The sequence below is a fragment of the Kryptolebias marmoratus genome, linkage group LG14 (assembly GCF_001649575.2).
Source record: "Kryptolebias marmoratus isolate JLee-2015 linkage group LG14, ASM164957v2, whole genome shotgun sequence".
NCBI classification, from domain to species: domain Eukaryota; kingdom Metazoa; phylum Chordata; class Actinopteri; order Cyprinodontiformes; family Rivulidae; genus Kryptolebias; species Kryptolebias marmoratus.
The window spans coordinates 20,300,261-20,316,616 of NC_051443.1; the positions used below are offsets into that span (position 1 = coordinate 20,300,261).

The window sequence follows — 16,356 nt, forward strand, 5'->3', positions numbered from 1 at the left end:
GAATTTGAGATTTTCATTTGTTGTCATTTGTAATCATCAAAATTAAACGAAATAAACATTTGAAATATATGAGTTTGTATGTAATGTATGAATATAATATACAAGTTTCACTTTTTAAATGGAATTACTGAAATCAATTTACTTTTTCACGATATTCTAATTTTATGACCAGCACCTGTATATTCTTTACAAATAGCAATGTTTATTTAAACCCTGTAAGGTTTCTCATTGTAAAGTCATATAGATGTGCCACTGCATTCCTCCAAAACTGTGTGTTTTCATCCTAAAGTATGAAAATGTCTTAACCACTAAATTACTACTCCAGTTTCTACAGTTAAAGTGCAAGTTTAATCTACGTTTTATAGTAGACAGAATAAAAGTCGTTGCTGGTGAATGCAATTCAATGGTTGCAGAGCAAGAAAAAAATGTTTTCCTTCATCCTTCTAAAACTGATTTATCACAGTAGCATTGTTACAGATCTAACCTTCAAACATTTTCATGTCATGATGGGACATAGATTATGGTTAGATGCAGAAAGATTAGGGGTTTTAAACTTGGCATGGTACTGGAAGACAATAAGGCAGAAAGGAATCCAAAGAAGAAGTTGCAAGAGATTAAAGATAAACAAACTGATGGAGCCAATTAGAATAACCCGCTATAACTGGATTTCATTAAACAGACGTACGTTTCAGAGGCTCCACTGAGGGGGAAAAGCCTCAAACCTTCTTTGAAGTTCATCTCTCTGTGGGTGGTAATGCAGCATGACACTGAGAGCAAAACCAGTAGACTCAAGGACACAAGGATTCAATAAAACATAACCAGCATCCCAAGAAGAAGAGGGTATAAAAAGGCTGTAATGGTACTCACATAAACAAACATGCCACCTCCTAGTGTCAATCATTAAGTCGCTTGCTTCTGTGAGTCAGTTTATATCTGTGTTTATGTACAGCATGCCCAACCACCAATACTAATTTTACGTGAAAAATAACATTTAAATTATCCGTAGCCTTTAATACACAAAACTGATATCAAGATGTAGTGGCAACAATCACTCCTTTGTTGTATGCCCATGTTTCCACCTTTAGGTGAAAAATATAAAATTAGCAATGTTGCAAAACACATTCCTGTAAGCATGTGTAAGAAGATATGACTTTCACGGGCAAATCCAGGTGGAAGAACATATGTGGCATTGATAAAGACATGTTGAAAGTTGATGCAACACAAAATAATCTCTAAAAGTCATCAGCATCCCCCTCCAGCTATACAAAGACTCCCCCTGCCAAGTAATGCACAATAAAAAATTCTAACAGACCCCTTTGCATTGAAGACCAAGGTTCAAGCAACAGTGTAAGATGTCTCTGACAATCTTCCTAATCATCACACACTGGATCATAAGAAGAATGACCACGGACTGCAACACAAGCATCTAGTAGACTATTACCAAGCAACCTGACCTTATATTGGCCTCCTAAATCAAAAGCAGCAACATGCACAAGCCAAGCTTGCATGGCTCTCCAAAGAGGCAATCAACAACAAGCTAGAACTCCTGCTACAGCTGCAAGGAGAGAAATACAAAATACTCTACTTACTGTACCTTAGAAGTATAGCCAGCAAGGTTGGTGGCAAAGATTAGGATTTTAGAAGCAGAATCAACAAAGTCAAACATCTTCATCATCTAGCGACCTATCTGGAAAATTAAAATCTTCAAAACTAATGTAAAAGCTATTCACCTCAATGGATTTCAGACATACTGAGTGACCAACATTACTACTAACAAGCTCCAGATGGTTGAGTATTGAGAAGATCTCCAACTCAGAACCAATCATAAGCCAATCAGTCTGGATGTAAAGAAGCCAAAGCATGGCTGAGTTAAACACATCCTATGTTAACCATCTGATGTTACAGGACAAGAACTGACTTGGAACTCCCAGGACAAGAGAAAAGCAAAGGCCAAAGCAGACCAAAGGTTGTGGGGGAGACGAAGGAAACTGGACTCAAGACCTAAGTGTGCTAGCAGGGTGGGGTTGAGGCCTCATGCTTCTTCCCAAGGCGTAAACAGAAATAGCTAAATAACTAGAACATATGCGAGGGAAACTGTAAACTTGTGGAGATAAAAGGCAGGCTTATGTGGTTTTGTACTGTCAGCTAAAGTTGATCATGGTTATTAGTCAGTCTCCATTTTTTCCACTTCATACAGACAAGCTCGTGTGGAAAGTTTTTTTAAAAGGAAGAAGAAAAAAGAAAGATTTCAAGTGAAATGCTGATTTAGTCTTTTGCTTTTCACTGTCACTGCTGCGTTTATCCCCTTTAGGCCTGTTTTACACCAAGCAGGTAATGGGCTGTTGAGAACATCTGGAGTATCGCTGAATGTCTGTCTCTCTTGTGTCTTTTTGGTGTGTACTGTACCTTCTGCACTGCTGGATCATGTCAAAGCTTTTTTCCTGCTAATTCAACATGCTGAATTGGAGCTAGGCCTTTCACTGAAAGATCACTCTAATTGGCTGTTCAGGGTAGCAAATTAGTGCAAAAGACAGGAGGTGGCATTTCCCATTGTCCTCTCCCCAACTTAAGCAACACTTTTCACAAGAACTGAAGTAACTGAAGACCAAGTACTGACACTGACCAAAAACATCATTGACTGCTTTGTTGACTTTCTCTTTTCTCTAAGCAGTCTTCTGTTTCCCACATTAATTTGCACACTCCTACAAATGCCACTTTTTGCACTGGGTCATTTTGTTTATTTGTGCAGACTAAGATCATGCATTCAAGCCATCGGTTTGAAGAGGCCCTTCTGGTGTGTTTAAGAGCTATTTTTTTCCCAAATGCAGCCAATGTGAAAGCACACAGTGAGGGGGCTTGTTGTTGCTGCTCGTTCCTAACAATGGTTTTGTGTTCAAGAGAGTTAAGACCTATTATTGGGTCGACTCAGATGAGGTGAGGCTTTGAAGGGTTATGTGCAGCAGAGCTGGGTGCAGGTTGTCTTGGTTTACCACTCTGTTCACACCTTGTATTTTCCCTTTTTTACTGCATCAGCTTTAATGGATCTTAAATACAACTGGGTGTCATTTAGCCTTTTGCGACTTTTTAATTTATCAATTAATTGCGTCAAAAACTCTGCAAATCAATGTCACTTGTAAATTGTGTTTAATCTTTGTGACCTTTATGAAAATGAAAAACTGTCCATCAAGTTCGCTTCAAAGAAACCATGAACAACAAAGGGTAATTGAATTTATCAACAGGTTTTTAGGTGTAACAAAACAATAAGGAACTTTAATCAGAAAAGAATGTGTGTAAAAATGTCAAAAGTGCTACATACTTTGCACTATTTGTAAAATAAAGCCACTCTTATAAGGTTGTTAATGTTTTCAACATCAAATTAATACATTTATATGTGTTGAATATTAATTTATGAAAAACAAACCATTTGTCTCAGTCTAGTTCATATGCATTTACTTTTTTTTGGTTTTACTTTTTGCAAGACAAAACAAATAAGGACTAAAATAAGTTCCAGTGCTTTGTGACAGTACTGTTCCCTGATGCATGATATGATGTTTAACTAAGTTAATATCAAATCCATAACTCCTAACTTTTTGAAGTAATGCAATTTAATTCTTTGCCGATGTGTTCATTCATTGTCACCCACAGCCATGAAAGGCAGGTGATCATGTAACGCCTTCTATCTGTTGTTTAAAATGTTGGCATTGACTTTTAGAGTCAATCCTGTTTGTCTGAAAATATTCATGAATCACTGGTTGGATTTCAAAAAGTAAACACTGGATGTACATCTACAAGTGATTACTGATTCAAGATGGCCTCCATAGCTAACCAAACTTAGCAAACACATACATTATTATAAATTAAAATTATAAATTAAATTACTACAAATTAAAACACATAAATTAAAACTCAGACAGTTTTACAGACGCTGAACTAAAATAAGAAGCGGTACTAAGTGAAAATGATCCCCAACACATTTGTTGAGCGCTAACATTTCACAGAAAATCTTTGTTTAAAACCTTGGCGTGGAAGGCGGAGGGCAAATGCTAGTTTCATTTTAACTATCTTTAAAGTTCAAAAAGGTGAAGGGGAAAGCATACATCAGGGTGTATTTATGGTCTGCCCTTCTACACACTTTATAATGCTTTGGAAATGGATGCTATATGTTACTATAGTGATCTTTACAATGTCTCTTGGGCTTTAGATGTGGAATGCGGGCAGCTGGCATACCCACACTAAGTGTTACACAAATACACACCGAACATATACACAGCTGCATCTGTGTGTGCATCTCGATATGTGGTTGGTTCTATTTTAAACTAGATCCTAAACAAGCCTATACCTATTCTTAACATTAACCTAAATGCAAATTTAAGCCCAGTCCAGACTGTCCTTCACATAGTCGGAAACACTACTATTCACGCAATAATGAGTGCCCCTTGTATTTCTGTGAACTGTTAGTGGTTCATTAAATTCACTTGAAAGGAAGCTGAGTATCAACACTGCACTGGAGAAAGTAAGTCTAATTGCCAGTGATAGCTGGATAGAGACACAGCTTATTTCTGCCACCCACTCAATCTCTCTTCCTCGCACTCCTGTAGCTCACTTGGACCTTTAGAGAAATGAGATCGTGAACACATAACTTATACATGCTGTGAAGTTGACTCCAAAGACGATAAGCAATCATCTTCATCTGTTTTTTTTTTGTTGTTTTTTTGTTTTGTTTTTTTTTTCTTTTTCAATCATCTGCTCCACTTGCTCAGAGACTTGCAATTTAGAGACAAACGATGAGATCACCAGTGTAACATGGCGCACAAACGCCGGCAGTCGCAACAACATGCATACACACAAAACCGCATTTATCATAACTCTACCAGCTCCTGCAAGTAATTTCAGAGTAGCTTTGTTGTTGCTTTTGTGTTTTCTTGATCCAGCTATTAAAGGCGTCTATTGGCAGTTCAGTTGGCAAAGCTATAGATTATTTCAGGCGACGGCACATGAGCCAGCACAACACCAGAAACCGCCGTAATTACAAGATCCAGTCAGCCTTTTGAATGGAAATGGCAACCAAAGCCTTGATGTGGTCGAAGACGAGAAGGAAGGCGAGGCTCCGGCGAGTTAAAATAGAACTGCCCACATGGAGTTGATTTGAGGTTTTCTATATGGGGAGCCCCGGAGTGGGTCCTTGCACAAGTAATGAAGTCAGTTCAAGCCAATGGAAAGAGAACATTGCATGCCACTCCGCTCTGTTGCAGAAAACAGCCCTCTCTTGGCCGTAATATTAAATCCATCACCACTGTAAAATCAAGCAAAAAGAGATGGAAGAAAACTGCTCTGATAGAGCTACAGATGGACTTTCAACATGAAAATCAAAGAAACAATTCACATTAAAATTCTGAAGTCAAAGCAGTTTTGTCCAACAAACCTCTTACATCATTTTACTGTTGCAGCACATTTGCACTTGTAATTTTCAATGACACACACAAGACATGAACATATTGCTAATTAGTCTGAGAAATTCTGCACTTAAATCAGGCCAATGCAGAAAAATAATTAAAGGCCAAGCATTCCTTGATTGAATGCACATCGCCCGCCACCTTGTAGTCCAGCAATTTAAAGTAAGACTATCTTATTTTAAGAAATATTAGCATTTTAGCCCTTTTGATCAAATCTTGAAAATATGCGATCACATGAGATCTTGCATGACCTGTTAGTGCTCAAAGTATATGTTGTGACTCACTTCCGGCTACTACCCCACCAAACTTTAGCTCAATGTCTGATATGATATTTTGCTAACAGACAGACAGCGTTGATTTCAGTAGTTAATGACAAAAATAAGCAAATATCCTGTGAAATCAAGATAATACTTGATATACGTGTTGGGGATCAGCCAAATTTTAGCTTAATATGTGTTATAGCTATGTTATAGCTCATTGTTTGATTCTTTAAGTCAGTTATCTTTAGTGGCCATCTTGGATTGGGTTAACTCCAAAATCTAATTTGTACTTCTGAGAGTTTCATTAAAATCTCCCCAGTGGCTCACAAGATATTTTACTAAGTTCACATGCAGGCATATCCTTGTTTGTCAGTGAAAGACTGAATTAAGACATCTATGCTTTGTTGAAAGCAAGCACTGTGATTGTTTTCCTTTTTCAGTTAAACTTCCTTGTAAAGTTAGTTTTTTTTTTTCTATTTTCTGCTGGAGTAAACAGAAGTGTTTGATGTGGTGCATGGCCATCCGTGTTTTTGTAGCTTGGATTTGATTTTTCCCTACCATATTTTTCACCAACTGGCTCCCATCCAAGGTTGTCAAATGGTGTTGTTTTGTTGCAGCCTGTGGCGTCTCTTAGCGATACTCAAAAGCCCTTTTCACACATCAGATACATAACATTAATGGCTTTATCAGCCTGTTAAAGTGACATCATTAGGTGATTTACGCATTGATCACTTTAGTGTTAATGTTCCTCATGCTTCATTCAAACACAAAAAATGACGGGGAAAAAAAGTGCAATTCACACACAATATTTGTTATTTTTACAAGACTGGATGGTACTGTGAGTAAAAGTAGCCAATAATAAATGAGTCCCAGTTTTCCCACATGTCATATCATCAACGCTAATCAATATAGAGAGAGTAGTTATATGAAGTAGTGTCGGTGGATGGAAAGTGTCAGTATGGAAATTTTCTATATATCGAAGCTTATTGAGGAGTTGGTCTGACAACTGTGAGATTTTATTCACACTATTATAAAGTCTCTGTGTGCATTTAGGGTTGAAGAAATGTCTAATTAACATTTCATTTTTCCATGAATGTCTCTGCTAAAATCGGGATAAAATTGGTCTAAAAAGAAAAGTTTTGTAGATGTCTGAACAAAGTCTTGAACGTCTAATAAAATCTGTTTTTAGCCAAGAGTGGCAAGAATTAATATGTCGTACCTTTTGTAAAGCTTGAAATTGAGATCTTTACAGTTACAATCTGTCTGTGGGTTTAACTTGTAATTTTAAGTTCATGTCAACTGAACTGACATTTCCACCAAACTAATTCAAGTCCGTTCTTATACTTTTATATTAAACAGTAAATGGTCACATCTTGTTTTATGATGTCTTGTTCCAGTCCAATATAACCATATAATGTACAATCACTGTGTATCTTTTTAATAAAAAAAACATGTCTAGTTTTTTACCTCAGCTGAACAAAACAATGGCAGTTGACAAGTTAATGTTTTGACTACAATATCACAATAAGAAATCAAGCTCTTTTTTTTTTTTTTAGAAATCTCAGTTTGTGTTGTTTTTTCTTTTGTTTTGGGGGCTTTAGAATAACTTACAGACTTGAGTTGTGTATCTTACATATTTTCACTTTGTGTGGTATAGAAACTAGGTTATGAAGAGCAAACTGTTTGGGCTAAATACAGTCTGAATTTAGCTGAAGGGAGATATTGAGGACTAAATAAGGGCTACAAGTAGATCCAACATCAAAACTGCATCTGTGTGTCCCTTGGTAGTTGCCTGCTCTAAAAAATGTCTTTACTGTCTTTGAGGACAATACGTCTGTATCCCTACTGCTGTTTGTCAAATGCGAAAATGCGCCACCACACAAAACACCCACTCAAACACATTATTGTACCACGAAATTTCATTTCAAGTTAATAAATGTGTTTACTGCCTTTTGTTTGCAGTGGATGGAAACAGTTTAACATAATGACAGTCGGTCAAAGAGTGGCTACTCAGTTGCAGCTCAAAAGCTTTAAAAATTAATGCACCTATCCTTAAAGGAACTGCCACCTTGCATGCCAAAGTTGTAAACAAAGATGTTGTGTGATCTGTTAGTGTTCGGAGTATGCACTGGGGATAATTCTCCTGTAAAATCGACTCATTAATAGCCACTTCTGTTTGCTAAGGTTGATTATCTGTGGCAGCCATCTTGAATTAAGTTGACTTCAAAAGATAGTTATCTTAATAAGTTGTAGATGTACAACTAATGATTACTTTCTGGGAGTTTCAATAAAATCTGTCCAGTGGTTTGTGGTATTTTGCTGACAGACAGACAAATGGACACACAAATACACACACACACACACACAGACACAGACAGACACAGGCAGTTACACTATTGTCCTACTTTCAAGATAACTCTATGACCTGCAACCCACAAGTTCTTTTATTTTCAAGTTTAAACCACAAATTTATTTGGCTCTACCTGCTGTTTTCATAGAGGAAAAACATTGTGGAGAAGCATTGCAGCTGCCACCTTTCACTCCCACACCCCTGTGTTACAGTGGCAGGGCCCTGAAGATTCTTGCTCACTTTGCCTTTACAGTTATCAAAGACTGACATTCTCTCAAACTTGCAAGTCTCCAGAGATATTTTAAACTTAGCAAAGCTGCGATGACAGATTGGGTCGGAAAAATGTTTGAAGGACTGGCTGATTTCCACAGGATCTCGCTTTTCCCGAGAAGCTGAGAATGTGCTACATTTTACATGCAGAACTGTCTCCTCATCATTCGTCACTACATGGTGATGTATTCTGTTGTAGTGATCCCCTATCTTATGTGCATGAAAATGAAGCATGCTTGACCTGGATACATGTGCAACAAATAGAAAGTCAACACAGTTTATGAAGAAGAAACAGCAGTGCTAAAATGGTCTAATTCTTCAGCATGACATGTGTTGGCTAATGCTGATTAGCTGTGACGGCCATCTTGAACTGAATTGACTCCAAAGGTTAATCGGTTGCAGATGCATCCTCTGATTATTTTCCGTGAGTTTCATTTAAATCCATGCAGTGGTTCATAAATATTTTGCTAACATACAGACAGGGTTGATTCCAACAGTTAATGCTAAGATTTTAATCAAAGATGTTGCACAATGAGGGGCACTTTGAGTAGTTTTTTGTGAATGACTCTCATCTACAATCACATTTTAGCGCAATGTTTGTGAAATTGACAGAATTGTAGCCCTTTTTTGTTTTTTATGGTCAGCTGGCTGTAGTGGCCATCTTGCATAGCGCTGACTCGAATTTTAAATGTAAATCCAATGATTACTTTCTGCAAGTGTCATTAAAATTTGTCCAGCGGTTCATTAGATATTCTGATAACAGACAAACACACGACTACACAGAGACAAAACCACAACCGCCTGCCTTTGCCTTTCAGTGACGTGTGGTACAAATGCAAATCAAGTGGGTTTTTACAGCACAATTACTCAAATCTAAAACTTTTATTTGATTACTTGCTATATTCCTTCCTCGCCTAACCGTTTCAGGTTGATCACCCAGTTCTTTGTAGCATTTCCTCTGTTCCTGATGACTTGTGCAGCCTGTTTTCTCTGTATCTCAGAAGAACCGTGATGCGCGGTGTTGAAAAGAAACCCTTCGGTCTGGTTTGTCAGAAGAAAACTAAAGGAAGAAGACTAAAAAAGCTGAGGAAAGAGGAAAATAATACTGGTGAAATTTGCACTTTAGTGAGGCAAAGGCAGAGCTAATGAGGAGTGGTGGCAGTAGAGCTGAGCAGGCGAGTTGCATGAGAGTTCAGTGTTATGAGGTCTAGTGGGGAAGGGAGAAGATGAGTGTGGTGGTAGAAGAGGGTGGAGGAGGGAGGCTTGGGATAGGGTTTTCAGGTTTTTTTTTTTTTTTTTCCTTCTCTGCTCAATGGACAGACCAGATGGTATTCTCATTGAGGAAATTATAGAGCAAAAAGGAGAATTAGAAGCAGCCTGGCAGGGAATGGTGGTCCCCTTAGGCATTACACCACACATTCATTTGGTTTTATTCCTCATTACACGTGCAGTGCAAAAATACCAGACAAACCTAATCTTCTTCACCGAAAGAGATTTAATACAAACAAAACATTTTTTTTTTTAGTTTTTACAGGATCAAATGGTTATTAAGGTGCTTTCAGCGGCCGCTCATGTGGTCCCTTCCAGCTATTTTGAGACACCTTTTAAATGTAAGTGATGGTTACAGGGGGGTGGGGGGTGCTAACAAAACACATATTAAACTGTAGTATTATAATGTCATACAAGTAGTTTGGCTTTAATTTAACAGAGTCATCTATCATATAGTTTGTACAGCAAACAAAAATGCTTTGAAACCAATTTAAAACAAGACGTAGTTGTGATGTTTGGATTTGTAGTTAAACCTTCTGCTTTCACACACTTTTGTGTATTAGGAGACGCAGCTGCTCCATACAAATTGAAAGGTAATGAAGCAAACAAAATGCAGACTGGTTAAAATATTTGATTCTATTGAGACATGGAAGGAAAAAACATATGTCTGACTGCTTTTGTTTTGTTTTGTTTTATTGTGTGAATGCTCAGCACTCACATCATTGTTTTCCTTATTTTTTTCCATTACCTACATCTAAATATTTATTATTTTAGCCATTCATATATTAAAAGAAACCTATGGTTTTTGTCACTTTTATACATTATATTATACATTTATATTTCAAAATATTGAACTTTATTTAAAATATTTTCTTACAGAAGTACATAGTTCTCTTCAGTTCCATCTAAAACATGGTTCTCACTGAAATCTGATTTAGTAAATGTTTTATTTTAACCTTATTTTGCTACTTTTAGATTTAGCTATCATTTTGATACTTTCAGCTTAATTTAGCCTTTTGTTACTTTTAGCTTTTAGCTAGCCTGTTGCTGTTATTGACTGTCATTTTGCTTCTTTTAGCATCTAGCTAATGCTCTACTTTTAGCTATTAACTAATGCTCCCCTTCTTTTAGCTTTAACAGATCAGTTTCAGCTTCCTCAGCAAAATCCAGTTAGGTTGGGAACCAGAAGTTGTCAATCATGTTCACCCAAGTTACATTTGTTTCTTTAAAACAAGACAAATGCTTCGTTTTAAAGGAAATCAGTATAATTGTGCAAAAATCGTTGAATCGATACTTTTATTTTAATTTGAGAAGCTTCTGTTTAGGTGTTAAATGTACATGCAACTGAAGAACTTAGTTAACAAACCTACACTCAGTTTGTTTATGTATGTAAACATTTTTGTCGAAGTTGAGAAAACGTGATTTGGCTATTTTTTTAATGGTATGTGCTTTTTTACTTTATTAACATTTCTATCTCTATTTCTCTGTCCTCACTTTTTATTTAAAATGTTCCCGGTATTAAATTCTAGGTTTATGTTTTTTTTTTTTTAATACAAGAGAGTTGGGCAATGACAATACCAGCAATTATGGAACAAAATAACAAGTTGAAGATTTATTTTTTTGCTGTGTTGTAGAAAACTTGGAACTTTTCCTAAATTGGAGCTCTACCACCTCTGACACTACAGTATTAACTATGCGAGAGATAGTAAAACAGTGAACCAACCCTTTTGTGAAGTTAAAAGTTTCATAGCTTTTGGTCTGTGCCTATAATTAGCACAAAATATTCCAATGCATATATATCACTATATTTCAAACTAATTTATGGGTAAAATATTTTCCAGGAAGGAAAGGTCTGGACCATCTGACCCTCGTGTCTTCCGTCTGTGCTCTTACAACAAGCCCGGTTCTGTTTCTGGAAGCAAACAGGAACTTAGTCGTCCCGCACCATGGCTGAAAACAGCCGGGACATTATAAGTGGAACACACATAGCGCAGATGACATTGTAGCTGTTGTGTAGGAGTTCCCTCATATGCTGAAAATTACAAATTGGTGCTTTGCAGAGATCTACAGAGCTAGATGTCTGCAAAGTCGGGAAGTGGATGCCTCGAAGTTGTGCTGAAGTTTGCAACGCAGTTAATTATGGTCACTGTGTACCGTAGTTAAAACGAGAGACAGATCCGTTGAGCGCTAAAGCTCGACTAAAAGCCTTGTCGTGGCTTTGAAGTTGCGATGGGACTGTGAAGCACCAGAGCTGGATATCAGGACACGCTTCTGCGGGTAGATGACTGTTTTTGCAGGCCGAATCCCAAATGCATGGCAGTTATGAACACAAATGGGCTGAGATGGCACTGAAACCCTCGACAACCAATTATCCACCTGTTCTCCACAGCTGAGAGCGGTTTCATCAGTGCAGCAGAAAGTCTTATTTAAAAGTCAATCAGGTAGGCGCAGGGGAGAAGGGCGCACATCTGTCAGTCTGCTCGTCCATCTCTTGTGTTCACACCAAACAAACAACGAGAGAAGGAAAACTGTCTGTTTTGATAAGATAACCAATAATTACGCTCAGGATGCAAACTGTGAATGCTAAGTTTTACAATATAGCATCGAAATGCAGATAAAATAAATTTAAAAATAGATAAAAGGCCTAGCATTCCCTTAAAGAATGCAAATAGTTGCCCACTTTTCATGGCAAAGTTTTACACTAAAATCATCTTATACTGAGAAGTTGTAGCTGTTTTGGTCAAACCTTGAAAATACCGTTGTGCGCAATCTCATGCGATACGAAAAAACATGACATGTTGCAGTATGCCAGGAAACACTCAGCTACTACCACATCAAATTTTAGCTCTTTGTCGGTAAAAATAATGGAGTTGTAGTCATTTTTGTGTTTTTGAATTTTGAATTGGATTGATTCCAAAAGTTAATCAGTTGCAGATGCACATGAAAGTTTCATTAAACTCCATCCTGTGGTTCGTGAGATATTTTGCTAACAGACAGTGCTAAATCAAACAAATAATGCTTAAGTTTTAAGCAAAGACCCCATGCAATGAGTAACACTTGGAGTATGTGTTGTGAATGTCTCTCAGCTATTATCACATCAAATCTGAGCACAATATCTGTAAAACTGTTCTATTGCTAATTTATGCTTTTGACTGGAAATGAAAAGAATTAACTGATTAATCAAAAAATGAGAATGATTAACGAATTTAAATATAACTATCTTTAAAATGCTTATACATCATCAGCCAATTTTTATGAGTCAATTAGTAGCTGAACGTTAAAGTTAAACCCAATTATTTGCTGAAATTCACTTTTTAGATTAATCACTGATAAAATAAAGGAAAAGGATCAACCTTTAATACTTCCACGACATCTAGACCAGCATAAATCAATCATTTTACACATTAACACAAAAATAAACTAGTTTTTGCTTGAAAAAATACTTGAACTGCTTGTCTCACAGTACATTAATAATCAGCTTTAAGCTGCTTTAAGTTCCTGTGTTTCGGTTCTTAAAAAAAAAAAAGGTAGCATGCTTCTCATACTGTCTCAAACAACAAGTTACACCATTAAGTTACAAGGCGTTAACTGCAGTTAGACACAAAAATTAATGAGCCCAGACAGTTCCCTGTCCAAATAGCCTTAAAAAATTGGGCATTATGTTCAAAGTTTCTTCTCCAAACTTAAAAAAAAAGACCTGATATTTCCAAACAGCAGGTAAAAAAACTGTAATTAACCAGGGCTTACGCATCCATCCTCACCAGCAGCTGGCTGGATCACAAAGTGCACCCCTCTTTGCAATTAGGTCACACAGCACCACGTGAATGCAAACAGTGAAACACGGGTCAGCTCCTGTCTGCAGGTTTGTGAACGTGAAGAAGATGAATGTTTGTCTCCAAGCAGCACATGTCCAATGGGGACATGTGGCGGAGGGTCCACTGTCTAAAATACCTCTGCGGTGTTTTAAGTCAAGCAGTGCAGATGAAGTGCCAATTAGCAATAAAACGTGAGTTTATCAGAGAGAGCCTGTGTTGGGAGGCTAATTACCAAAACATGGTGTTGGTTTAGATGACATGCATGTAAACAGTTAATGAGGAAGGATTAATGAGCAGATACTTATTTTATCTGGAGGTCTTACATCCATATTCAAAACTCCAAATGCAAAGAGGAAGTAGTATATCTACTGACGGAAACATCAAGAAAGGGCATTTATTTGCTTTGACACATCATCATAAATGATTCTCAGGTGAATAATACACAACCTATATCACCTGATTCACTTCTATTAACATTCTTCTTCAGCTGTCATCACTAATCTGCAAGTTTAAACTTAAAGGCACTCATTGCAAAGTCAGGAAGACTGGTCAAAAATATATATTTTTTTAAACTGATAAACAAAACCCACCCAATATTTTTCTCATATCGATGGTTAGTGTCTTTAAATTTTAAAAAAAGAAGAAGATGTAAGCAGAATCAACAAACACACTTGACTCAAGCTTCCATGTGGTTTCCTGTGGAGTGCTTTGTTTACAATGAGTGCATACCTGCACTTCAAATATGGTATCTGTAAAACTACTGGAGAAACTCCTTAACTGCAACATGTAATAAAGTTAAGGATGATCATGTTATGTTTGATTTCATACTTTGCAGTGAGTACCTTTAACATACTCCTCCACAATTGTCACCCACTTGGGGAAGCATCCCATCTTATTATTTGGAACTGTTCGGATAAATATCAGAGTTTATATCAAGACTGACAAAGAGAAATAACGCCTGATGCTTTAGGCTGTCATTGTGTTGGAACTGAGCCCTGTGTTTAGAATCCATCAGTGCGGGTATATACAATGTCAGCATGCTGTGGAGGAGGTCGATACGCTGCCAAGGCAAATGCATGTACATTTATTTATTACAAGAGCCACCATGCTTGATTTAAACTTTTTTATTCCCTTTTAATTCAGATTTACGCAGTCAGCAAGCAGCGGCGGACTGTTGCAGGATTTTAGAGGGTGCAAAAGTATGATAAAGTGCAATAATGAGTAAAAGGCTTGGACTGTAATGGATGCATGCACACTTCCCAGTCACTGCGGGATTAAAGAGTGCACAAAAAAAGATAAATGGGGGGAAAAAAAACAAAAAAACTTACTACCCCCATGTCCAGCTGCTCGTTGGTCAAAGAAGGAGCCGCTCCGGTCAGCGCTGAAAACCACAAAATCGGCACAAAAAGCAGCATCTCAGGCGTGATATTCCTCATCCACTTGTAAAAAACCGGAGAAATCATGGTTGCCCTATGACAGGTTGATCCTGCGGGGCTCAGGCACAGACCCAAACAGCCGCATCCACGGGCTACACCGCTCCGACACTCTGGGAAAACGTGCCCGTCTACCTCACTGTGGAGCGCAAACGCATAAAGCACATTAAAACCCGGCGGCGCGTTTGGGATTCACAAGTTTGCCTTTCAGAAGTCATCAACTGAAGGAAGGGGAGGGTAATCAGAAGCAACAGATTGAGAAGACTTTTTAGCCGAGGCTGTGTGAAGTCCACGTGATTATATCCCAGCAGCGAGGCACTCCGGGGTCCGCTCCTGACGGCGCCGCGTCCAGCTCTGAGGCAGCGCGGCAGCTGCGTGGGGTTCCGTCCCGAGCAGGGGAAAGAGCAGGGGAGAGCAGAGGAGACCGCAACACACAGCCAGGAGCGTTTCAAAAGCTTCAGGGGGAGGAGGGAGAGGAAGGAGGGACGGGGGGTTCAGCGCGTTTCTCACCCCCAGTGGAGGCTGGTGAATTCATGACGCGCGTCCTGCGTAACTTCAGAGTCTTCAGGGGGACATAAGGGTTAAAAGGCAATTTGTGAGCGTGAAATATGTCCGTTTAAAGTAGTGAACCAGTTGGCTGACATTTTCTTTTTTTTAAAATCTAAAACATAAAACGGAATTTAAAAAAAACCCACCCACAAACAAAAACATGGTAGCTTCTGTTAGAGGAGAGTTTCACTCTGCGCCTCTTTCCGGATTGCGCACCCTTGATTTGGGTGAAGATGTAGCACAGCCAAGTGTCGGCGGTAGAGCCTTGAAACTGAGAAGTATCAGTCCATCTTTTCATGTGGAATCAGTGAGGTCTGAAGAGATTAGTCAACCAGGCATGGCCAGATAGCAGTTTAAAGAGACTCTGGAATCATAAAGTACTAGAAAGTCATTTGGGTGCCATACAAATAGGCACATTTTTATTTATATGCTGGATATATACTCTATAGCACTTTATTTGGGTTAAACTTGTCAATTTTAAGCTGCTTGTACAGATTGCTGTCTTATTTTTCAAAGACTAATATGATTCTCAAATTCTACTTATGCATCATTCCAGACATTATGGATTTTGAGTTTTCAGATGAAAAACGTGTTTTTGGAGGACCAGTTGTCAGTGCAGATGACAGTTTATCTGTGCAAAGCTCAGGATAAGTAAAACTAATATTACTTGAAGGAATCCATATTGTCTGTCACTTTGCATGACAGAGGTGTTGTACAATTTGATAGCACTCAGAGTAAGTGTTGGGGATGAGTCTTAGCTACTACCACATCAGATTCCAGCTCAATATCTGTAAAACTGACAGAGGTTGGTGTTTGCTAAAGCCAGCTAGCTAAGGTGGTCATCTAGAATCAGGTTGACTTTTAATAGAATTTGTAGATGTAGATCCAATATTCGCTATCTGAGAGTTTCATTAAAATCCTTGTGATGGGTGATAAGATGCTGGGTATTCTATGATT

General features: G+C 38.0%; 1 protein-coding gene and 1 long non-coding RNA gene across 3 annotated transcripts in view; one reads left to right on the forward strand and one right to left on the reverse strand.

The window, feature by feature from the left end:
- Positions 1–2,166, forward strand: part of LOC112450337 — a 51,536-nt gene extending 49,370 nt beyond the window's left edge. For both annotated transcript variants that reach the window (XR_003038909.2, XR_003038911.2), the window contains one exon: positions 1,906–2,166. This is a non-coding gene — a long non-coding RNA (uncharacterized LOC112450337). The remainder of the gene's footprint in view (positions 1–1,905) is intronic.
- Positions 1–14,880, reverse strand: part of LOC108232529 (matrix metalloproteinase-17-like) — a 68,212-nt gene extending 53,332 nt beyond the window's left edge. The window contains exon 1 of the mRNA XM_017410402.3: positions 14,746–14,880. Within this exon, the coding sequence (XP_017265891.1) occupies positions 14,746–14,880 (135 nt within the window). The remainder of the gene's footprint in view (positions 1–14,745) is intronic.
- Between the last annotated feature and the right edge of the window lie 1,476 nt (positions 14,881–16,356).